Here is a 25096-nt window from a genome sequence, read left to right as displayed (position 1 = left end):
TCTGGACTGCGAAGAGGGAGGGAGGCGGGGCGCGACGGCAGGAAGGGCTGTGGCTGGAACTGTGACGGGGGCAGGGCTGTGGGACCGAGCGAGGCCCGGAGTCGACGCAGGAAAGGGAGGACGGAGAGAAGAGAAGGGACCTTGTGTGCAGAGCCCGTGTAGCCGAGCCGGGCCGGGCCGCAGCGACCCAGGTAAGGGACGGGGGCTACGGGAGAGGGAGGAGGAAAGGGCGACGAAACCCACGCGCGCGCGCACACACACACGCACACACGCGCAAGAACCCCACGCCACTTCACACGTTAACGTTTTTCGCCTGTACGCGAGAGAAAATAAGACGTGTGAGGGAGACCAATGAGTGTTTCTGTTTAAAGTAACAAGACGCGCACGCGCTCCTGGGAGCCGTAGCTGATTCATGGCCTTTTCACACACGTTGTCAATAGTTGGTTTAAAAAAAAAAGACACATGCAGAACGTGTCACGTGTTATCGGAACTGTTAACGCGCGCAGTAAACCCGTGTTTATGACCGCGCGTGTGTTTGCTGTTCAGATACGATTGCTGCAGTGACGAGATGGCACATTAGCCACTCGCTGTCCCGGAGTGGTAAATACATGGCGGTAAATAAATACTTGCCGCCGTATGACACGTGCTGTTGTTGAACCCTGAGTGTGTGTTATGAAGAAGATAAGGACTGCAGAGTATTTTGCTACAGCAGTTATTAAGAACGGCAGAAATAGCAAGGACAGTATTAAAAAGTTTGGTGCACGTCAGATCCTACATATGAATGCCCAGTCTACTACCACTTTGAAGAGAGAGAGGAAAAAAGCCTTTCATTGCTACTGAGCAAGGTAGATTCTGTTTAGTTTCTACATAATATGTGTTGGGACTTGAATTTATTAGAAGTTGTAATGTCTGCAAGCTCCTTTCCTTAATCCTGTCACAACAAGAGCAAAGCACTCTGCATATGCTCAAAAGGATCTTATTCACAAATGTCAGTGTAGAATAAGCCTTGGTTAAGCCCTGATTCAAAATAAAAACCTAGGGAGATTGGGTTTTTTAATCCTGCACTTGCGCACGCACTTCTTGTGGATGGCCAAGACTACACAGGGCTTTGTTAGTTTAAGCGGTCTATTTTGCTTTTTTGCTTTCCCTGCTGAGCTGTAAACAGCATGTGTTGGAGGTGGGGGAGTGTTTACTTTCCAGCAGAAGCAGCAATAAATCTGCCATGCAGTTTCCCCTCCCTGCCTCTTCCCAAAGGTTGCTGCAGACGGTTTCAAAGCAATGTCATTGGTGGTGGGGCTATCTTCTGCCTGTGTATTGCTCCATGTTTGTCTCCTGTTGTTGATTCTGATAGCATTGCCTTCTGGAGAAAATGAAGGAGGGTCTGGGAGTCAAGGTCCTAAATCAAGAAGCCTGTATTCCCTCTGTATCTGTGCTGTTTATCTGGTGGAATGGTTGTCATGGTACATTTATGTATTATTATTTAATTTTCTCTACCATAAACATGAGATGACTCCACTGGTGAATCAATGCTTAAACCATGTGCATCATATTGAACTGCTCACAACTTTCATGTTTCAAGAACTGAGGTGCATCTGGGGTTTGAGTGGAAATGTTCTGTGAAATACATAACTTTCCCAATGTCCTTGCAACATTTCTTTCCTACTGGACCACTAATGGATATAGCAGTTGAGAACACTGCACCACTTTTCAACGGCTGAATTGGATTTGATGTTTAATAGAGACTTCTATATCAATGTTCTTCCATAGATTCACTAAAGTGTCTCATATTTATTTACCTAAAATACAAAACTCAATAAAATATAACAAATTACAACATGTTAAGGTAAATATACATTTAAAAGTCTGGATGTATAAAACCATTTTGCCTAGTGTAGAAAAAATAATAATTTTATGTCGGATGAATGTATTTGTGTAGAGAATTCCATAAATAGGGCACTAATTGAAAAGGATATTGAAGATGCCTGGTGGAGAGAGTTTCCAAAGATCACCTCAATACATGGGCAGGTTAAACCAGGAATAAAAATGTTTTCAGTTACCTAAGTCACAAGCCATATAGGGATTTAAGGCAGGCTTGTATTTAAGCACAACTGGTAGCCATAGGTGACCAGAAATTCCATACAAATAATTAAGATGGCTGATTCTTCTGTTCCACTGTCAACATCCTACATGGTTTCTGTGCTAGCTGTGAAGGAAGGGAAGCCCCTTTCTCAGCATCCAGCATGGAAATACAGAGTGCTAGCCAAGGAGGGATGTATCGCTCTGACCGCCTATTGGTCAGCTTGAAAGAAGGCTTTTTTTTACTAATCTAGCAAGAGGCTAGATGCCTATGTTTCCATGGGGGATGGGGCTTGCTTTCTTCTATGGCCAATATGGAAACACAATCTGCTAGTCTTTATTGCAAGCTAATAAAATATTTTGCTGGCTAGTAACTTTCCTTGGGTTATTTACAAGATTGATTTAAAGGAAGTTTCCAGCACCTTGAATTGCACTTGGAAGCAGATGGTAGCTGAACAGCAGAATAATATATACAGTTGCACAACTTAGCAACTGTATTCTGAACCAACTTCAGTCTCTGAACAGTCTTCAGTGGCAGTCCTGTATACAATTAATTACAGTAGCCAATCCATTTACCAGAGTGACCAACTGTGGCCAGACAACCAATAGTAATTTCTTGGGTTAATTCTGCTGCATATGTTTGGCTTTAAAACAGTTATGTATTTCTCTAGTGCTTTTCAGTAAACAAGTTGTATTTAGCTTTATAGCAGCCTGTTGAGATATGTTTAGGCTGAGAGAAAATGACTTGGATATCCTGTGCATTGGTTTTGCTCATGCTGTAGTTTGACTGCCAGATTCTCGGTCAGGAATGAATTTTACCACAAATTAGATTGCATGGTGGCCTTGGAAGGTTCCACTGCAGTATGTGGCTTGATTATCTTTCGTGAATCAACTTTTTATTAGTTCTGTAAGCTTTTTTTTGTAGTGTACCTTCACAGAAGGTGCCTTCACGCAATTAGAGCCAGTGTGGTGTCATGGCTAGAGTGTTTGGCCTTTAATGTTGAAAACCAGTTTGCATCCATACTCAGCTGTGAAGCTCCGACCCCAAACAACTGATTGGTGCTATATTTCATTATCTGATTGGGTGACACATGCTAGTGTAGCTAAAATGGGGCAGCAAACTCTCAACCTCACTTATTGGACAGGGTTGTTGTAATGATAAGATGAGGCATCACTTGGCATCAACCCATGCACACCACTTTTGAATTCCTTTGAGGAAAGGCAAGATATATATATAAGTTATAGGTTTATAGGTATGTGTAGATAATGCGTGTATGATAAACACAAATAACTCATTTCTGAATACAGTGTACATCTAGTGTGACAAAGAGACAGAAGCCTGGTGGTGGTGGTGGTGGTGGTGGTGGTGATGCCATTAGGGATAAACATTGCTCTCAATGGCTCCCATTGTTGTATTTTGATAGAACAAAGAAAGAAAATTGCCTGAGAGTCATTACCTACTTCATATCATAGATATTCATATCATATATTCATAGACCATCTGGGGTACCTGGAACTGGGTCTGCAGTTACAGTCCACTTGCATTCTCCCATAAGCAGAGCACACACAGATGAATTGTGCCTGTCCCACCCTTCCTCCTTTCTGTCATAATGGTGGGCGGATGGGCACTTTGGTAGTAAAACATGAATATCTGTATGGTTGAACAGAGTTTTGTACGTGTGTCCTAAATGGCCAGATGCATTGTCCACTGCACTATACTGGCAATTCTCATGTCTCATTTCCCTGTAGGGCAGATGTCAAATAGGCGCTCTAAAGTGATGTGGCTCTTCCCACCAACTGGCAGCATACACTGATTCCACCTGCTGTTAAACAGTTTAGAGATATTGTTGCAAATTCTTTATATATGAAGCACAATTGCTACACGTTTTGCTTCCAATTCCACTTGCAAAGTTGCCTTCTAGTTCAGGTTTTACTGCGTGGCAGACTCTAACGCAACTGATACAGCTTTTGCCATCACTGTATCTCCATTCATGGAAAATCACAAACACCCCAATACTGCTATCTAGGCCTTTAAAAGGGAGTACCTGTTTATTAATTTCTCTAGGACAATTGGGCCTTGAAGTAATTTACTTATTTAACTATTGTGTTGTATACTTTGGATTTATTTATTTATTTATAATATTTCTATCCTGCCCTTCTACCCTATAATAGGGCACTCAGGGCGGCTTACAAAAATAAAATCAAACACCTATATAATAAAATTGTAAACAATAAAATCACAAAAACATTAAAATAAATTAAATACATAAAATACAATTAAAATACTATCTATCTATATATGCACACATATATACGTATATATATATATATATATATATAGGGGGTGGTACTAAAGGGACTACAAAGGTAAAATTTAATGTAGAAGACATACAATCAGCGTCAGGCTGTACCTTCAGTCCCTCCCAAAGGCTCTCCGGAACAAGATCGTTTTTAGAAGTCTCCAGAAAACCAACAGGGAGGGAGCAGAGCGGACTTCTTGGGGTAGGGTATTCCAAAGCTTGGGGGCCACAGCTGAAAAAGCTCTTTCCCGCATGCCTGTCAGTCTAACATCTTTTATTCCAGGCACGCAGAGGAGACATAATTACACAGTAAAGCAAAGTGCAATAGAACAATAGCCTAGTTTACCCTGGGAGAATACTTGGCTGCCTGTGTGGGGTAAACACTTCCTTCAGATCATTGTGTGAATAAACTGTAATTTTCTATCAGAGCATAGGGTGGTAGGAGAAAATAGGAAGCTAGACATTGGACCCTGCACTCTGTGGCTTGATTTGTTTGCAGAAGACATATGGAGATGTTTGTTCCACAGGATCCTTTTTCAGTGGTACACATGCTTTCTGCTTATAGTGTGTAGTGATCTACCCTACCAGCTATTTAGATGGCAGGGAATGATCCTGCTGATGGATGAACAGTCACTTTCAGTCACTTTCTTTGTAATGATTCCACAGTTCTAGCATACAAATGATGTGAGGCTGATAATTTTTTATGGCTGTTAGTGCTTCATTTATATACTACTTTTCTTAAAGCAGCACACAGTGGTAAAGTTATACAGGAAGGATTTTTTCATTCATTCAGTTTAATTATTTTTCCAGCTTCCCTGAAGTGTGAAATAGGTATAACTCAGTCTTGTGAAGGAGTCTGGTAGGATTAACTTGCCTTGCCTTTTGCAGGGTGGAAAGAGAGCTGAACTCGCAATGGGATGTTTTCACAAGGCCAAATTTCATCTGGCTGTCACCTCCAGGGTCTCTGGAAAAACTTGCTTTGTTGCATTGGGGGAAAGGAATCCAGAAACTACAGCCACACTTAATAAATTTAGAGCTTGGTTTTATTCAGAGTATGCTTTGTGCCTACCAAAGACCACATTTTATTTTGTACTAAATTTTTGTTTCCTATTTTTTTGCAGTAGTTTCCAAGAGCTCCAGTCAAGGGCAAAGAACCAGTGGAGGTAGGTTCTACAGAAACCCAAATCTTCATAATCTGTATTACATAATTTCTGTTGTGCTGCTTCTGCTTCTACCATTATTTTTATCCTTCCTGTGGTTCTCTGTCATGCTTTAGCCCAAATCCACATAGTATCAGTAAGAGTAAAGTTTTCCGTAGCACAGAGCAATGACCACCTAGTACAGTGCAGGAAGAAAGGCAGGTCAGCAGGAGTGGGATGGGGAGTAGTAGTCTGAGGAGATACAGAGGATGTTCCTGTGGTCTGGAGTTTCTGCCACATAACAGATCTAACAAAATGTATCGCTGAGTTGGGAAATGGTATAAACATGAGGTGAGCCAGCCTTTATGAAGAATTTGACGAAGCACTTCTGAAAACAAAGTACACAAAAAAGTTCTCTTATTTGTCTTCCTATTGGTTTCTTTCAAAATAATTCTAATATAAATGTGTGGCCGGTCATGCAGCTAGTTAGATCAAATAGCAACGTGAAATTCAGTGCCTTATTTCTCCACCAGCCTTTGGCTTTCCTGCCTTTTTGGCTTTTTGGCCTGTAGTCCCAACATTTCCAAAATTCCTTTGCCTGCCCATCTATTCCTGCCAACGCTGTACAAGTCCTCCTACCCTTTAGGCCTTTCTTGTCTCTCTCCTTTTTCTGTGGGAAACGGTCTCCTCCTTCATCTAATCTTCCCTAAAGTTCCTGCTTCTCAGCTGCTACATGCTGAAACTTTCCGTCTCAGAAGCTGAACTGTTTCTGCATACTTGCTTGCAGTCACAGTCATTCTGAGCAGTTAGAAAGGGGGAATAGGAACCACCATCTTAACTAGCTGTAAATGTGGGAAGGTTTGGCCATTTCTTAAACGTGTGCAGCAGCACATACAACTGCGGCTGGCTTTGCCTTATTCTGTGATTGCTGTTGTTCTGCCCTTAGTTACTGACTAGTTCTGTTGCTATGGAGTGAATAATTATTCCCTCCATGCATTGCTGCAGTGTTTTGTCACTATTTCTTTGTTTAGGGAACCAGGTAGGTGATATATTCTTAGTCTTAAAAGTTTATTCATACTGATAATGGTTTTATTTCGAAGAGGTCAGCAACATGTTTTCTATTCTCTTTGGAGTTATCCCCCTCCCCCCCCAGGAAAAAAATCAGGCCCTTTAAAAACTTGTGCTGCTTTTAAGCCTGTGAAGTCCTATGTAGCATAGTTTTTAAGCCTGTGAAGTTGCCTATTGGGTGTAACATCACAGGTAATGTCAAGATTAATCACACATGCACGCATCTCACCTCCTGCCCCATGTTATAAAACCCATATAGAACCATGACTTCCCAGATAGGACTTGTGGGGGAGGGTAGCCCAACAACCTCAGATCTGACCATTATGGGGTTAAATTTGAAATCTCTTATTATTATTAACTGGAGTAACACTTCATCTTTAGACTTTTTTCCCTTGTTTCTTTTAGTTTTTGCTCAGGATATTCCAGCAATGAACAGCCTGCAATAAAGGGAGTGGGAGTTTTATTTATATATTAAAACACACACCAAAACAAAGTATATTTAAAGGTGCATCGCATAAACTACATATATTTAAATATTTCAAGATATATAAACAAGAGTTGGAAGAGAGATCTGAAATCTTACAGGCAAATTATATGTGATGATAAACGCATAGTTCACATTGCATGATTTAAAAAAAAAATTGTAAACAGCAGCTGTTCGGGTGGGGGAAATCAGGATCAGGACCACAGTGTGCAGGCAGGTATTTTTTAACCTTTATTTCTGCACTGCAGTCCTGACAAAAATCCGCCCCCTCGCTAGGCATCAGTGGAAGCATCTCTCCAGGGGCTAACATAACATTTTAAAACTTACACTATGTCAATCCACGTAGTTAATGACATCTATAGTTTCACTGTAAAACTTACTTTAAAATTCAAAACTGTGGAGAAAAACAAGCTGTTCCTTAGAATACAATTCTGGCTGGGAGTTTCCATGGCTCCAAAATACAGCCCAGGAGAAGACATACTCTATGGCAGTCCCTATATTGTGAAATACACTCCTCACAGAGGTGTATCTGACATCTTCACTGTACAGGTTTCATTGGATACTGAAGATGCAACTCTTTGATGGTTAATACCTGCTTACATTTTCTGATCTAAACTATTGATTTCTTATTTAAATTCTTTTATATGATTTTAAATTGTATCGCTATGTTGTTGTAACCTGCCTTGGAACCTTATGGTGAAGGTCAGGTTAAAAAAGGTAAAGGTGTCCCAGCACTTGTAGTGCAAGTCGTTTCCGACTCTTAGGGTGACGTCTTGCGACGTTTACTAGGCAGACCGTGTATATGGGGTGGGATTGCCAGTTCCTTCCCCGGCCTTTCTTTACCCCCCAGCATATGCCAGGTACTCATTTTACCGACCACGGTTAGATATCCTATAATAATAGTAATAAAAATATAGTGTGCGGTGCTGCTCTTCAGGATTCTTGCCATTTCATTTCCCTACCCCAAACAGCTAGTCAGCATCCCATGTTCACTGTCTACATTCAGTCCTTGTTGGGCTGTAGTTTCCCCCCTCCTCCACACAGATATTTTGTACTTCTGCAAACCTTGGAGTTCCACCAGACCTGCTGATTCCTTCCTTGTCTGTGTGCATTGTGCCTTTTTGGCTACATAAGCAGTGGCACTGACCCTCTGAACATTGGAAATAGAAGGAATGGTTATAAATTTTCAGGTATATGGTTTATCCAGTGAGCTTCACAGTTGAGTAAGGATATGGTCTCCCAGGTGCTAGTCCAACATGTGCTTTGCAGTTCTCTTACTAGCTGATTGTTGATATCTTATGAATCTTGTGGTGCTACATGTTTCTGAAGTTTGCAGAATTGGTGATTGTAGTAAAGATGTGAAGGCCTGGAAAAAACTTTTTCCCCAGGGTTTTTTTTGTGTGTGTGTGTGTTTTCCCTCAAGGGAAATTTAAGGGGAGAACCCCCATCCCCCCAAGTCTTCACATCTGTAGATAGTAGGTGAGTTTTGGCTTTACTGGTTGATGGTGCTGCTTGATTGCTTGAGACATCAAGGAAAGTGTTTTTCTAAACTTACTCTATTTACATCAAGTACCTTTGACTTTGATACACGGTGGCCTCTCTGCTTACGGTTTGTTGTGATCCAGACAGTGTGTATTCTTTACTTCCATCATCAGATCATCTGCTACCCAATGCTATTTGTCTTAGGCACAGAATTCATCATCCCTAGAATCTCAGTGATAAACTTGAAAAGTAATGGGCAGTAATGAAATCTCAAAAGACCAAGAACAGTTCAACAGGATTTCCTGTGGTTCAGGAGACACTTCAGTGCCCTGTATGACTTCTTGTCCCTTTCAATGGCTAAAAGAACAAATATGCAAAACAAATATGTGAGCATATTTGCATAAATTATTTTAGTTGTAGATTTTTGGGTTACTTTTGTGCAGAATTTAAATATCCCCCTGAAGTCTGCAGATTTGAGGTATGCATGTGTATTGAATAGCCATCAGGGCCCTGTACCTCACACTCTTAGCTGCTAGTAATTTTATCTAATGCAAGTAATGTATAGCTTTCTAGATGCTGTGTAGAGCGCAGAACTAGTACTATCTTTGCTTGGAAGGTTCACAATCTATACTTGATTAACATCACAAGGCTGGGGAGAAAGATGAGGAATTGAAGGTTGTATCAATCTGCCTTATAGTGAGGTAGGCCATTGGTCTATCTAGTCCAGTATTGTCTCCTCTTACTGTCAGCAGCTCTCCATGGTTTCTGACAGAGGTGTTTCCTGGCTATGTTACTGGAGATCCTTTAATTCAGAGATGGCTAATCTATGGCCTTCCACATGTTGTTAGATAACAACTCCCTTTATCCCTGGCTGTGTACACACCGTGCATGTAAAGCACATTCCCTCCACCCCTGAATCCTGGGAACTGTATTTTATCGCTCACAGAGCTACAATTCCCAGCATCCTTAACAAGCTACGGTTTTCCAGGATTCTAGGGGGGAAATGTGCTTATATGGTGTGTACGCAGCCCTGGTCTGTTGGCCATGCTGTTTGGGGCTGATGCAAGTTGGGGGTTGAACAGTATCTGGAAGCCACAGGTTTCCTATCCCTGCTTTAACTGGAGACGGTAGGGATTTTGAACATTTGTTCTCCCGACTGCAAAGCCTATCTTCCGCCACCAGAGGCAAGGTGAAATAGGTGGTGATTCATGAAAGGTTTTACCTGAAGGAAGAGAAAAATGTAAATGTACTGCCTTCAAGTTGATTCTGACTTATGGCGACCCTATGAATAGGGTTTTCATGAGGCTGAGAGGCAGTGACTGGCCCAGGATCACCCAGTGAGTTTCATGGCTGTGTGGGGATTTGAACCATGGTCTCCCAGGTCGTAGTCCAACACCTTAACACCACACTGGCTCTCCCAAAGGAAGAGAAGGAGGTAGCTTATTGGCAAACACAAGGAGACTTCTCAAGGCATAAGAAAGCCATGTTAGAAGGCATGAAAGTTGCGGGGGGGGGAGGAAGGATGAGGAAACATATCATATGTGGTATACTAGTCTTCCCCAATCTGGTGTCCTCCAGATGTTCTTGGACTCCATCTTGCATCAGCCCCATCCAGTGTGGCTAATGGTCAGATGTGATGGTAGTTGTAGTCCAAAGCATCTGGAGGGCACCAGGTGGGAAAGGCTGTCATATATGGACACATGCACAAGCCTTACTTCCCAGACTCTTACTTCTGCAGATAACTGCTGGAATACAATTCCCATCATCCCTGGCTATTTCCATCCTGACTGGGGCTAATAAGAGGGGCTGATAGGAGTCCCAACAACTTCTGGAAGGTCATAGGTTCCCCATCCTTGCTGTAGATAATTTCCTTTTGCATGTCGAATAGGCTGCCATTATTTTAAATTCCCCTGTAGATGGAAACATGGTTGTGCTCTTTTGTGAGTGTAAAAAATTTATGAGGGAATAATTTTGACTTGTTGAAGCCCAGCATAGGAAACAGAACCACACTACTTCCCAGGTAATTATATTGCAGTGTGAGGCCCAGTTTGACTTGGCTTGGGAAGGCAGTCAGTAGACATTTTCTGTTGTAACTCTGTGTTCCTTGAATAATAATCTCATCTAAAACCCTATACTTGGTGATATTATGTTTATATTTTAATACATTCTTACATTATTTTCCTAGCTTGCTGCTGAGTTTAAAATAACTAACTTTAAGTACATTAGAAACCTGCAGCCAAAGTCTTAGCTGGTTATTTCAATTCAGTATGTGACATTCAGCATGCACCTTTGCTTTTCCCCTCTTCATCCCCAGCCAACATGACTAGTGGGTCAGGGATGATAGAAGTTTTAGTCCTTCAATATCTGAAGGCCATAGGTTCTCCATTCGTTCTCAAAAATAACAAGGTAGTGTCAGTGGTGTGTCCCTTGTTTACTATTTTCCTTTACTAGTATGATGCCTTATGTCAGGGATGGGGGCTCCTGTGGCCTTCTGGATATTGTTGAACTACAACTCCCATCATCTCTGGCCATTGTCCATGCTTGCCAGAATCATTCCAACATACCATTATCCTCATCAGTTTATTTCTGTGCCGCTTTTTGGGCAAAGCCCCCAAAGAGGTGAACAGATTTATACAAAATAAAATACAAGAAGACTGCAGTAAATATAAAAATACAATGCAAGAAATCAATAGAAAGATAAAATTGCAAAGACCCAGGGACACCACGAATCACACTTTATATGGTCATGCGTTGCATTTGTGCTCTCACCACAGCATAACTGCCGTCCACAAAACAGTTGCCCACACAGTAGGTTTCTCCCTGGAAACAGCTTCCACAAAGTTCTTGCAGCTGCTCTCCAGGGTGGGATAACTGGCTCCACCTTCTGGCTCCTCATCAGGCTGCAACTCTCCAGGTGCAGTAAAGGACGGGCAAGGCTAACATTGCTACTCACCTCCCAGCAAGCAATAGTCCTGTTAGTGCTACTTACTACCTCTAAGCCCAGCACAGCCTCTAAATACTAGCTGTTCATCTGGAAATAATATAGGTGTGGCAAAGTTCTTACAGTTGCTCTCCAAGGCAAGGCTAGGCTACCTGGCTCAACGTACTGGCACCTTATCAGGCTGCAGTTCTCCAGGAGCAGGTGTAGTAAGGAAGGCTGGAGCATATGAAGGGCCACAGATTCCCCATTCTTGTCTTATGTACAGTGCAACCTTACAATGTCTACTTGGAAGTAAGCCCCATTGACTTCAATGGGATTTACTCCCAAGAAAGTGGTATTACGATAGCAGTCTTAATATTTGTTTGCAAATGGTGTGATGTGAAAGAAATGTATTAGAAATGTGGGAATCGCACTGATCTCTGTATATACACCATGTGGGTACCAGCAAGTTAAATTTCAGTTGTGTGTGGTTTAAGGGTGCAGGGCGGACAAGCTCAGTGATCAGACGAGAAGAAACACAAGAAGTTGTTCCCTTCCTGCTTGGTACTGTTTTGTTAGAAGAATCTAGGCTGGCTAATACTTGAAGCTTCAAAAACACGTTGCTCAACTACCAGTGTGTAAGCCAGAGTGATTGGACAATACAGAAAGAGGGCAGAGTACATGCTTGTGCCTTTGGCCTGTTACTTGCCAGCACTTAGTCATGTCTACAGAGATGAATTTCTGTGTAAGATGGGGGTGAGCCATTTTCTTCCAAGTTCCTCCACAGAAAGGTCATTTTCTGCTCTCCCTGTTAGTATATGAGACAGGACTGAAATTAGCACCAAGTAGCTGAATAAGGTTGAATGTGATTTTCTGCAAGATCTGTGCCTCAGTAGTTGGAAAGTAGCTGGTGACCTTGCAGTTATTATATGTGGCTTTGAAATATTTTGTCCTTCCTATTGTTTTTATCAATTCATGGGTTTTCTGCCTCTAAGCAAGTTAACCCTTGCTCTAGGAATGCCAGTAGTTCCCTCACCAAGACATTGTACTGCCCTAGGTGGAGTAGTAAATGGAGCTCCCACTTTCCCAGCCAAAGCACAAAGCATCTAAGGCCAGTCAGGTTATTTTGGCACCTGAGGCAGAAAATCCCACAAGCGCCTTTTCCACCTCCTTGGCAGTAAAAATAGAACAATAATAAATTCAGTAATTAACCATTTGCTGCCCTTTCTGTGACTCCCTGAACAGCTGCCTGAGGTGGGTTTTGTGGAACATGCATCTTCATGGTCATCCATGCATTGTTGTTTCAATGATAAATGTTTTGTGTGCACAAAACTCAGGTTTTGCCCTTAGTAGTTCTCCAGGCAAAGGCAATTTGCCTGTGCTCAAAATCAGCAGTGAACTATTTCTGTATGCCTGGGATTTCCCTTGTTTGTGACTGTGTAATAACAAAACCTGAACTGTTTTTATCAGGAAATTTTTACTTCCATGTCCAAATCTTGGCAATCGTCGTCATAGTGTGGGTGGGTGAAAGGCTGTTTCTGGTAATTGTGTTCTGCTCAATACAGAAATCATTTTGACTCTGTGGCTTCTGAGCTGGGCAGTAATTCCTCGTATTCTGACTTGTGATTTTCCAGTGGCTCCAGAGATGGCCTGAGTCACGCATTGTGTTGAAACCAAATACAGAGAGAGGAAAATTATGAGAAAAGCAGGCATTTGGAGCCTTTGTTCCAGAAATTTCCATTAGACCGTATACAGGAGAAGGAAGATACAATATTGAATGGCTTTCTTGTTTTCCAACTTGTTTTGTAGCAAGTAATTTTTAAAATTTGCTCTTCAGTTTTTGAAAATTAATAATATTGGCCTTCCGTTTATGGTTCTTGCCTTTTCTGACCCTCCTTATACATTTCCCGATCTTTTTCTAGCCCTTGGGGAATAATAAAATGACATCTCTGTGTGTGTCAGATGTGTTTGAGGCTGTCTGTAGGAATGTTCCGTGGCAAGAGAGAGTTGCCTTTGTGGTGTGCTTTCATTAAAAGCTTGGCTGCTTGTGCCAGGACAGCTGTGAACATCTCCTAGCTGATAGATGGTACGTCGCCTTTAACTGTTCTTCCCTGCAGCACTGGGATGTGCTGGGGGTGGCTCTTTGTGAACACCACTTCCTGGATGATATGGCTGGACTCAAGCTGCTGATAAAGCAGGATTCCCCCATCTGACTGCCCCAGACAGTAGAACAGCGAGTGATCTCTGTTTGCTTGCAAAACCCCAAAGGCGCTGTTTAATCTGCTACCTTTGCTGTGCATATTCATCAGTTGTATATACAGCTTGCTCTTTGACATTTGTGTCTTTGACAAAGTAGGTCGGTTTCCCAACCTAGTGTTAACAGTTTCTCTTTCTGCTGTGTTGTAATCTTGCTGTAACATGGTCTCGGATTGGTCTTGCCTCATACAATTGTTGGTAAGTTTGGCAAACATTCCCCCCCTTTTAATTCTCACATTCATGCTTGTTTGTAGCGAAATTGCTTTATGTAAACTTTTGCATCATCTCGGATGCAGAGTATGCTTGCTTTATTTTGAAAACTGTACATTGGGTACATTGCTTTCATGCTTAGCATCCTATTGTTGATTTGGAGAGCTGGGTGTTCTGCATGCTTGCGCAGTGATATCTGTTGAATGGCACAGGGAAAGCCAATGAAATGTTTGCCTATTTTTGTATCTTGCACAAACAAGCAGCATGCTCTAAAGCAATTCAGAATAGCTGTGCTGTTTTTGAAAATTAAATAAAGCTGTGTGACCTTCCCTAAGTGCCAAGCTTGCGTGCTTGGTGACGTCTCAGGCTGCAGGCTCCGGCTGCACTCATTATTTTCTCCTTTTGTATCCCTTCATCATCAGTGGTCCTTTTGTGTTCATAAAAATGGTGAGGAGTGCTTTCAGACAGCAGCAAAGGTCACCATTTGTTTTGGGGACTGTGGTTTGTGACAGTCTTGCTTTTGTGGCTCTCCTTTCCTCTTTGCACAAGAAGACAAGGCTGTTTTTGATAACTTTGGCTGCTGTTTCTTCTACTTCGGAACCCTGCCTAAGTTAATTCTTCTCTCTCCCAATCACTGAAAGTGGATTTGTTGCAAACTGATTTCATGTTTGAAAATAGTTTTATTGTGGGCTGAACATATTACCAAAGGAGTCCTTTTACATAGCTGTTGTACTACAGCTACTAGGAGGATAGGGGAAATGGTCCTGTGGAAAGCCAGATATCTTTCTCCCCACCAGAACACTCCCACACTCAAAGCGTAATGCTGCCCTTAAGACTACGCAAGCTACATACTGATTGTGCAGTGATTTCTGTCAGCTGGGTAGAGGCAGAGGCAACATGGGCTGGAACATATGTGTTGCATTGCTGGGATCAGATGCACTGAGGAAAATTTGCAGGCTTCCCCCTTCCTGTTTTAAATTAAATTAAATTAAAAGATCTGCTGCATTTGTTAAAAAAAAATCACACACATGATTCTAATTGTTTGCTATGTGTAGTAACAATATAACAATATTATTACACCACATACATAAGCACACACGTTTTATTTTATGTGTGTGTATGTATGTAGGGCCTTTCTGTAAGCTTGGTTGGACTGTGTCCTCGCTGGTTTAAATATGTACATGCAATGTCCACAAGTTCTCTTTAGTGACAATACCACTGGGGAACAGGTTTTACTCTTCTGTGACTTTGTTTTCCTCTTTGCAAAATAGCAATAATCTGACATTCACTATGTTAGTGAAATGTTTGCTAAAGGAGGAGCTACAGGGATGATAATTGCTTCCTTCCGTGGCTCCCTTCCTCTAACTCTCCATCTTCTAGCTTCACTTACCACTCTCATTCATTGAATTTCTGATTTGGGTAAATGGAAATGGACTGCTTTCAAGTTGATTCCGACTTATGGCGACCCTGTGAATAGGGTTTTCATGGTAAGTGGTATTCAGAGGAGGTTTACCATTGCCTTCCTCTGAGGCTGAGAGGCAGTGACTGGCCCAAGGTCACCCAGTGAACTTCATGGCTGTGTGAGGATTCAAACCCTGGTCTCCCAGGTTGTAGTCCAACATCTGAATGATCATGGCCTTTGTCCTGAATTCTTTGTGGTTTTGTTGTGAGTACAGGGTGGGTGATGAACTCAAAACACTCTGAGGGTCACTTTTATATGCTTGTTAACTAAAGAAGGCTCCACTGCTATGTTAATGGCATTTTTTGTTGCATTGTTGTTTAATTCACTGTTTTCGTTCTAGCCCACTCTTTGTTAACCCTTTTTCTGTCTTGGAATCCTGTAGCATGCTCTTTCTCTCTGAATCACCAAGGTTTATATTCAACTACTTAGAGTAGACCCATTGAATTAATGGACCTACATTAGTCATATCCACTAATTTCAGTGGATCTACTCTGAGCGTGACTAACTTTGGATACCACCTTAACTCTTCTCCCCTCCATGTTGTACATTTGCTGTGTTTATACTCTGCATCCTGTTATTTGCACAAATGTAGGTCTGCATCCCCATCTCTGCTATCCCCTTGTCTTAGCTGTTCCCCCTAACTCCCAGATCACGATGCAGTCCCATTTTCCCTTTGTAGTTCATAGCATTCTCTCTCTTCTCTCCTGCACCATCACAGATCTCTCTGCACCCCCATTTTTTGGTTTCTCTCTCTCTCTCTCTCTCCCCCATCCCATATGTTTCTGTCTGTCCGTAGCACTCTCTTTTCTCTGAACCACCAAAGTCTCACTTTTGCTTCTTTTTCTGTTACTCGTCTGTCTTTCTTCACCTCCATCTCTCAGTTTAACTTTTTTCTGTCTTCCATCATTTTCTTTGCTCTATTTCTCTCTCCTATACTCCTCCTTGTTGGTGCCAGCAGCAGCATACAGGACATTCCCTCTCACGAATTCTCACGCTGAAAGAGTCTCGGAGGGCTCAGGTGAGCTACGTTGCATGGATGGCTGAAAGGATTGGGGAAATGGTTCCAGCTACATCACGTATCTCTAAAACCAGGGAGATGAGGGTCAGTGCAGATGTAGTAAACACAACATTCTTCCATCCCACATCTTAACTCTTACCCAGCTTGGCCTTAGGCCCTCTTTCCTATGTTACACTACTGATATGGGAGCTCTTGCAATGTGGCCCCTTCCCATGCAACCTTGGTATGATGAGAGACTTTGGTCTCTGTGGATGGAGCTCTCAATGCAGCTCCTAACTATGGCAACATCACCTGGCTTTCCTAGAAATGGAGTGGAGGCTGAAGGGGTTAGGAGTTAACAGTATCAGTTTTCAGTTGTGGCTCCTCATCTGTGGAAAATGCTCCCCAGTGAAGTCTGCCTGGCACTTTCATTGACATCTTTTCTGCGCCAGGTAAAAACTTACCTTTTCCCCAGGCATTTGATAGACCGTTATTATATGCTGCCAAAGCTTCCTGTGGCTGCATGGGGATGGTGGTGTTTTATTATTTTGTTTTTATAGTATGATATATTTGTTTTTGTTTTTAACATTGTTGAAAGTTGCTGGGAGACCTTCAAATAACAAGAGACGACAACAACAACTAGATAGCCTCTTCCACATGGCCTGGGACTTGTTGCAGTACCAGAGTGGCATGTGAAAGAACTGTGCAGCACCACTTCCAAACTGCCAGCGTAACATAAGAGGGTTTAGTTATACAAATATAGTTAAACAAACAAAAGTCCAGACTAATTGTTTCCCCCCAGTACATCCATGAATTCACCAACTATAATGAAGTAATAGATATTTGAAAATTTCCCAGAAGGCTACAGTAAGCCCTGGATCTTGTGTAGTGAAGGCCTGGTCTAGGAGGTATCCTCTTTCTCTCTCTCTCCCCCCCCCAATACCTTTTGTGAGTACCTGCCTATGCCAAGCAGGTCCTCCAATTTCCCTGACATGAACAAAATGTTAAAGTATTGTACACTGCCATGCAACCCAAATGGTCATACAGGCTTCAACAATATTCAGGGAAGTCTAGAGATGTGATGGTCTGGAAGAAAACTGGGGGGGAAATGGTGGTTGGTAGTGGACTATTTTCCCCTCCTATTTTTCAAGCCTCCCCCGGGCTTCACATCTCTAGCCAGGGGCCAATAAGAACTGAAGATGTGGAAAGCAACTTCACACATATGTGAAGCTAAAGAAAAAAGTAGGGTGGACTAGTCTGATCTGAAGCCCAGGCAATTTAAATCGCCAAGAAGAAAAAAGACATATTTTATTTTTACTGAAACAAAGTTTCCTATTTTGAAGTCACGTGTGTTCTGAACAAGATGCATGCTAATTGATTGCATAACAATTAAAATTAGTTTGTAACTGAATGCAACCTAGACGTGACATGGCAACCATGTGTGTTTATTCACATATCTGCTCTGTTTGCATGTGCAAAGGTAGAATTATATCTTCTTTGGGAGACACTGGTGGCAATTGTAAAATGGAAAGGTTTCTGTTCGGCTCTTTGTACACATGCAAGGGCACTAAGCGAGATTACTTATTTGAAGACAAAAACTCTGCCTAAAGACCGGGTTCTATGTGCTAGTGGAATAACTGCCAAGATATTTCTAGATTCTAGAAGCAAGGCACCAAATTTATGGAAGCTGTTGCCTCAAGATGTGGCAATAGTCACTAGCTTAGATCCCTTTAAAATAATAGACATATTTGTGGAGGATAGATCTGCCAGTTGGTATTAGCTATGTTAGCTTAATTGAACCTTCATGTTGAGAGGAAGTATACACTGAATGCCAGTTGTGGTGGAACATGAGCAGGAGAGTGCTGTTGTGCTCAGGTCCTACTTGTGGGCTTCTCAGAAGTATCTGATTAGCCACTGTGGGAAATTGGATGCTGGACTAGATAGGCCTTTGGTCTGATCCAGCAGGGCTCTTCTTAAGATGCAATTACTGGGCAAAAGTAGTGCTACTCCATGAGATGGGAAACCATGTTTGATTTGTAGTCATAAATATTCACAATTAACAGCAATAATAATACAGTATATGGGTCATTGTATCATAATTATAATGTTTGAGCTTATAAAGGCAAATATTTTCTCCCATGTTTTTTCTTTTGCATAATTAGGCTTTGATTCAGTAAAGATTCATGAATTCAGTGTTAAGAGGTAAGTGTAGAATTTAACATTTATGTTAAATTCAGTTTTCGTTCTAAACTAGGTAAGAGGCGCACAGTCTTAACTGAAATTAAAAATTAAAACATACAATCCACCTTAAAATTTAAAATTCTGTCTGTAAAAACAAAACATTGATTAAAAAAATGTTTTTCTTTTTAATCTGCCCTGTAAGGAAGTCCTGAGCAAAGTTGGCACATTAATAATGTCAGTGACTGAGTTTTACTGCCTGATTCAGGAAGGATTTATATAGAGCTACCAGTGAATTGGAAGGCTGAGCTAATAATAAGGATATGAGAAATCTCTGATGGAACAGGGAAAAGGTGGGAAGTGTTTATTATTTATATTTAAAATATTTATTGACCACCTTTATAAGTAAAAACTCTCTCAAGGTGGCTTACGTAATAACAACTCAAAATTACAGTTTCAATAATAATACAATGAAAGAATAAAAACAGCAGAATAGAAATACAATACAATTTTTATAAAACACCCTCAATATTAATAAACCAGCAATACTAAAAACCACACATCCAGCCCAGAATATAATAGAATTTTCAGGCAAGCTATTAGATAAAAAGAGCACCATAAAGAAGAAAACTTCCCTCATGCATAGGCCACCTGAAACAAAGAGGTATTTGAAGACCTTCTAAAGGATTGCAATGGACTAGCTTTGCGGAGGTCAGCTGGCAATGAATTCCAGAATCATGGGTCTGCTATGGAAAAGGTTCTGTGGCAGGTCTGGGGGGCAAAATCTATTCTCTGAGTGTTGCTGTTCATTTTATTTTAGGAGCTAGTGCTCCTGCACAGTCTGGACAGATTTTTAAACATTTCTGTGCACCAGCATCAGATCTCAAGGAAGCAAGGTGCCTGGGATTTCCCAACTCTCTTGCATTGTTTCCCAGGCCTCCTACACAAAAACCAGTTAGCTTTGAACTTGCAATAGCTAATTAAGGTAACATGCTGGGTTAAACTGTCTGCATCAGATGTTGTTTTTTTAAAAGAATGTACCACTTGCACACACCCTAATTTCTTTTTAAGAGTTGTTTGGTACAAAAAGTACAAAAAAAGTCATTTGTGAACACTGAGGCAGAAGGACTCCTTGTTTTGTTTGAACCTGGAATACTCCTTGTTCCTTGCACGTATTAATGATTCGGAAACCCTGCGATCTTTGCCTTTTGTCAGTATTTGCAAAATGATACATTTTTAAGTGTATATGTGCAGACAGATGCTGCTTTATTCAGAGTGATTTGTTATTACGTTAGAGATTAAGGGCAGGTTTAACCTGGACTCTCCCAGTTGGATTAAGGTTTCGTTGGCATCTCTCATCACAGAGATAGAAAAATACCTTGCCTCATCTGATGCTTGAGCCCTGGGGTTTTGTAAAGCAGCTGCTATAGCTGGAAGCATTTAGAACTTTTGATGATGTTTGGTCCAACAAACCAATTACTTAACATTATTCTCTTCTCAGGTGTGAGAAGAACATAACATTTTCATAGTAGATTTGGGCAGTGATTCTTTTAGATATTTATGTTATGTCATTTCATAGGGTTGTAAAAGAATACATGTTTCATCAAGCCCAGTATCCTGACACAAGGAGGACACACACCCCCAAAAAAACTCTCAGTGCTCAATTCTTGCTCATTTGTTTATGGATGTGAGGCATGTATTTCCTTGAGGTAACAGTTTTGATTAAGGAGGTATATAGCTTTTTCCAAGGCACTGAAAAAACAGTATTTTATTCAGAAATTGCAACTTTTCCTTCTACTGGCACTTCAATTGCAACTATTAGCCCAGTTAGGAATGCGGTTGTCTTGAGTGCGTTGGGCGTTTCTTAGCACATGTAACCTCCCCATGTCCTTGGCATTGTGTGCCAGTTTGAGAATTCTTTTAATTTCAGTCGGCAAACCTCTGTCAGAAACCATGGAAAGCCACTGCCAGTCAGAGCAGAGAATACTGGGCTAGTTGGATCATTATAAAAGTCAGCTTCATGTATCCATAATGCCTCATCATTTTCTGAGCCTTTCACTTTTTAAAGTTTTATTTTCAAAATGAGACTTCTGAAAACTGTGTGGCCCCTGCTTTTTCTTTGTTCTTAAACTGTACTGTTTTTTGGGAGATGTAGCTTTAATTGCACTGTGAGCACTTATAAAATCTCTTCCCACATCAGAGTCTGGTTTGCAGAGGCTGATCTTTGGGGGCTAGCAATTACGACTGAAGCTGGGGTTTAGACTAGATCAGGGGTTCTCAAAACTTGTCATGGGCCACTTGAAAATTACCAAAGGTCTTAGTGGACTGAACTTTTTTGTTGAGTAAATCAAAGCACATTCACAATCATAGTTTAATAACCATATGGTTATTATGAGTTAAATATGAATAATAAAATAATGTTATTTTCTTCTTCACCAGCATTATCATCAAAATTAGCACAGTATTATGAAAACTATGAGCCCTAGGCCATGGCCTTGTTAGCCTTTTGATGATTTGGCTCTGGTCAAAACAGCCTTGATCTGCATTATCAGAAAAAAATCAACCAAGTACAAATATTCTTAGCTGTTCCTTACTTTTTCTGTTGAACACCAGAATGGAATTTGCAGACCACAGTTTGAGAATCTGTGGACTAGGTGAATGATTTTTTAATTGAAATATGATCATGTATTGTATGGTGGTTTAATGGAAGTTGTCTTGAGAGAGCTGTGCCCTAAAAGGCCACCTGGAAATAAATAAAAACAAAAACATTGCCCCCCCTTTCAGCCCTCTGTCTTCGTGAAACAGAGACCCTAAAGGCTTCTTCTCTTAAGTGGCATGCAGGGGAGGGCCTGGAAAACATGCGCCTTGGCAAATAGGAAGGCATGGTTTGAGACACACACTTGCTGTTCAGCTTCCCAGAAGTTTCTTGAATGTGTGCAAGAGAGACAGGTGAATTATGAGTAGACTAAAGCAAAGGTCCGAGTCAAATAGCTGCCTCTCTATACACTCACTTTAAGAAAATTGGTAATGGGAGGGAAAAAAGGATGTGAGAAATTACACCACCCCACAAACTCTGAGCTCTTCTGAAGGCAGGCTCCATCTAACAACAGTGAACCACCCATTCAGTAAATGGCTTGTGTCTGATGGCCCTCATTTCACAATCTTTCATGCTGCTAGTGGTCTTATTAGAGAGCATCTGTCCCTCTATTGTAAAGCTTGGAGATTGATAGGGCTTCCATAATCCACCATTCTCCAAGTTTCCCTTTCCTGCACCTTCTGCTTCTTGCAATTTATCTCTTGCTATGGATTGAAAAAGTGCCTGAACTTGCATAGTTGTGCCCAGAAAAAAGGCTAGAACTAAAACTCTTGTTGCTCTGATGTAGATTTCTATCCCCAAAAATCCTTTTGTTCAAAAAAACTTGGAGGAGATAACAGCCCAATAAAACCTTTCAGCAGGTTATTCCAGTAATGAGTTTTTCTTGCTGTTAAGAATTTGTATGCAACATTTCTGTTTATTGCTGGCAGTCAGTACGCTCTTGCTGAGAAGCCCAGTCTGTTCCTAATGCTTTTTACCTCTCAGCTTCATAAATGGCAGTGTGTGCGTTTCCCTTAGAAGCCCCCATCTCCCTCAAATGTGTCACTCTCAACTTCTTTATGTCTGACCACGTTTTGTGGTAGGCTGCAGCCACTCTGATGGAGTTTGGTGCCCTCTTTATTTAGCAGGAGCTATTATGGGCTTCATATTGGCTACTAATCCTCAAGGTTACGACTGTCTAAGTCCTCTTAATTTTTAGAGGATAGCACAGCATGCAAATAACAACTGGGTCAGGATAGCTAGAGAGAGATTTTTGCAATCCAGTCCTTTGCTGTGACAAGAAATAAATCTCTGCCAAAAAATAAATTTGAATATGTGGTAGTATGTATGTACTAACATTATAGAGATGAAGGTCTGGAAAAATTCAGGAAAACTCTTTTCCTGTTTTGTTTCCAATTAAAAAAAAAAAAGAAAATGGGGGAAGAAAACCTCTCACCCCATTTGTCCATTTTTTTCCCGGGCCTTCACGTCTCTGACTAACATATAAGGGCTGTGGCTTAGTGCTTTTTCACAGTGTAGAAACAGAAAAGAGGAAAGGGTAAAGGGCTTCGAGTGCATTAGTTGTTTTGCTTTTAAAACTGGGGGGGGGATATTAATTGATTTGTAAAATTATGAGTGAAGAGAGGGATTCTTTTTCTCCCTGCTAAAACTTGGGATACCCAATGAAGCTGAGTGACAGCATGTTGAGGACCAACAAAAAGCAATACTTCACTCAACACATATAACTATGGTGGGCCTATTACCTCTGGAGGGTAATGGGTTCCAATGGGTGCCTGAGTGTTGTGAGCCCTGCTGGATGGGGGTGACAGACGAGAACAAAGCAGAGGAGGAGGACCTAGAGTGGGATGTTCAAGCCGGTGAGGGGCCTAGTGGGGAGTGGGACTCAGAAGGCACCCCAGCTCTGGACTTTGACAGTTCAACCTCAGCAGCTCCAGATACCCCTGTGGAGAGGCAAACTGACCAGCTGGTTGTTTCCCAGCCTGATGCTTCCCCTCTCCCTGCACCCAAGTCGCCAGCAGGCAGTCCTCGTCCCTCAGAGAGGGAAGACGAGACGGTGACAGAGGCTCCGCCTACAAGAGACACAATTGAGGTAGTCTTCACCTGTGCACACACTCCCAATGGTGCAGTTGGCACACGCGAGCAGGGTGTCCGCCCAACTTTACTTAAGCTGAGTTGGGAGAGGAGTAGTTGCCAACATCTTAGTTTCGTGAAGTTGTGCCTAGTTAGTCCTAGAGATATGCTGAGTTCTGAGAAAGCTGTAGGTAGATTCATGAAGCTCACTGAATTGAAACTGTCTCTTACTATAAAAAACCACAACCATGTCTGAGTCTGATTTCTTCGAGTTTGGGCAGGACAGTTTGACTCAGCCACCACCTCCTCCACCCGAGGACAGAGGTGGAAGTGAGCAGCGGGACGGGAGGACTATCGGTGAGCCTTTGAGACCATGCTAGCCGACCTCCAGAAATTCTGAGCCGAGACCAAGGCCCTCCGAACAGCGAATCAGACCTTGCGCCTGCAAGTGACTCAGCTTGGGAATTAAGTCTCAGTCCTGCAGCAGCGGGCTGCCCCAGCCCCATCAGTGCCTGCACCTTGTCTTAAGATGCCTGTGGGGCTGCCCCTCCATTACAGTGGGAAAAAAGAGTAGTTCACCACATTCATTGCTCAGTGTGAGCTTTACATCCATGTGTGGCAGTCGGATTTTCCGAACAACTCCTTGAAAGTGGCCTTCATCATCAGCCTTCTGGAGGGGGAGGCTGTCCGGTGGGCAACACCTCTGTTCCTTCGGAACGACCCCGTGCTAGCCCAGTATGATAACTTTGCTGAGGCCATGGCGGAAATCTTTTGGGACCCCCAGTGGAAGGCCACCGTGGCCCGCTAGTTTGGACCCTGCGGCAGGGCAAAAACTCTGTTGGGACTTATGCCAACACGTTTTGTATCCTGGCCCAAGAGGCGGACTGGAATGAGTGTGCTTTGATGTACCTATACCATAACGGCCTCAGCAGCAAGATCCTTGATGAATTGGTGCGAACCCTGCTACCGGACAACTTACCAGAGCTCATCCAGCTGTGCCTGCAGATAGACAGCAGACTTGGTAGTTGCCCAGAACGCAAGGCTGATGTGGCCCGAGTCTTGCCTCCCACACCACTCCCTTGCATGTGCTTCTCACTCAGCATGGGAACCTCCATCTAGTTGGGGGTGGAGCCCATGCAGATAGGGGGCATGGCTACGCCTGACTGAGGCAGAGAAAGAGAAGCATTGGAGAGAGGAGTTATGTCTCTACTGTGCGAAGGTGGGACACCTCACAAAGACTTGCCCCTAAGTCGGAGAAGACCCCAGTGCAGGAGAACTCCAAATCCCAGCTCTTGTAGAAGTCCATGAGCTGGGATCAACTGTAAGCCAGGGACCTCAAGTTGGCCATCTCCTGCCAAAGTCTGCCTTACACCTGCCAATCTGTCTAGGCTTGCCCTCGGGCCAACATGTCCAAGTGTTTGCCAAGGTCGATTTGGGGGTGTCCAGTAACTTTATGGACTTGGACTTGCTAAACAACACGACATCCCAATCACCATGCTGGAGAATCCTCTGTCCATGGATACCATAGATGGACAGCCCTTGACATCAGGAGCAGTCACCCAGGCAACTGCTGGGCTACGAGTGGAGCTACCTGGGCATGTAGAGTGGCTGTCCTTCTACTTAGTCGCCCTGCTCCGATTCCTGGTGGTTCTGGGAATGACATGGTTGACGCAACATGATCCTACAATCTCTTGGAGGGAAGCAACTGTGATGTTCCAGTTGGACTATTGCAAATGACACTGCCAGCCTACTGAGGCCGCAACGGTCCCCGCCTGAGGAGGCTTCTCTGCTTGCAAAGTGCCAAGATTATTGGGACATCTTTGTCAAGAAGGAGGCTGACCAGTTGCCATCCCATAGG

General features: G+C 42.4%; 1 protein-coding gene across 9 annotated transcripts in view; it reads left to right on the top strand.

Annotated features, from left to right (window-relative positions):
* LOC133367235 (signal transducer and activator of transcription 5B) overlaps window positions 1–25096 on the top strand; it is a 79491-nt gene that overhangs the window by 676 nt on the left and 53719 nt on the right. For 3 of the 9 annotated variants that reach the window (XM_061591229.1, XM_061591227.1, XM_061591230.1), the window contains exon 2: window positions 5498–5539. Coding sequence is in view for 3 of the 9 variants with exons in the window: in XM_061591223.1 (XP_061447207.1) it covers window positions 18578–18596 (19 nt within the window). In the remaining 6 variants the exon portion in view is untranslated. Of the gene's footprint in view, window positions 1–3; window positions 192–5497; window positions 5540–13758; window positions 13924–18556; window positions 18597–25096 lie in introns of those variants that run through there. The other 6 variants (XM_061591224.1, XM_061591222.1, XM_061591223.1 and 3 more) reach the window with 6 other exon arrangements.

This window comes from Rhineura floridana, chromosome 11 (genome assembly GCF_030035675.1).
Source record: "Rhineura floridana isolate rRhiFlo1 chromosome 11, rRhiFlo1.hap2, whole genome shotgun sequence".
NCBI classification, from domain to species: domain Eukaryota; kingdom Metazoa; phylum Chordata; class Lepidosauria; order Squamata; family Rhineuridae; genus Rhineura; species Rhineura floridana.
The sequence above is the reverse complement of the archived record's forward strand: the minus strand, read 5'-3'. Positions and strand labels throughout refer to the sequence as shown.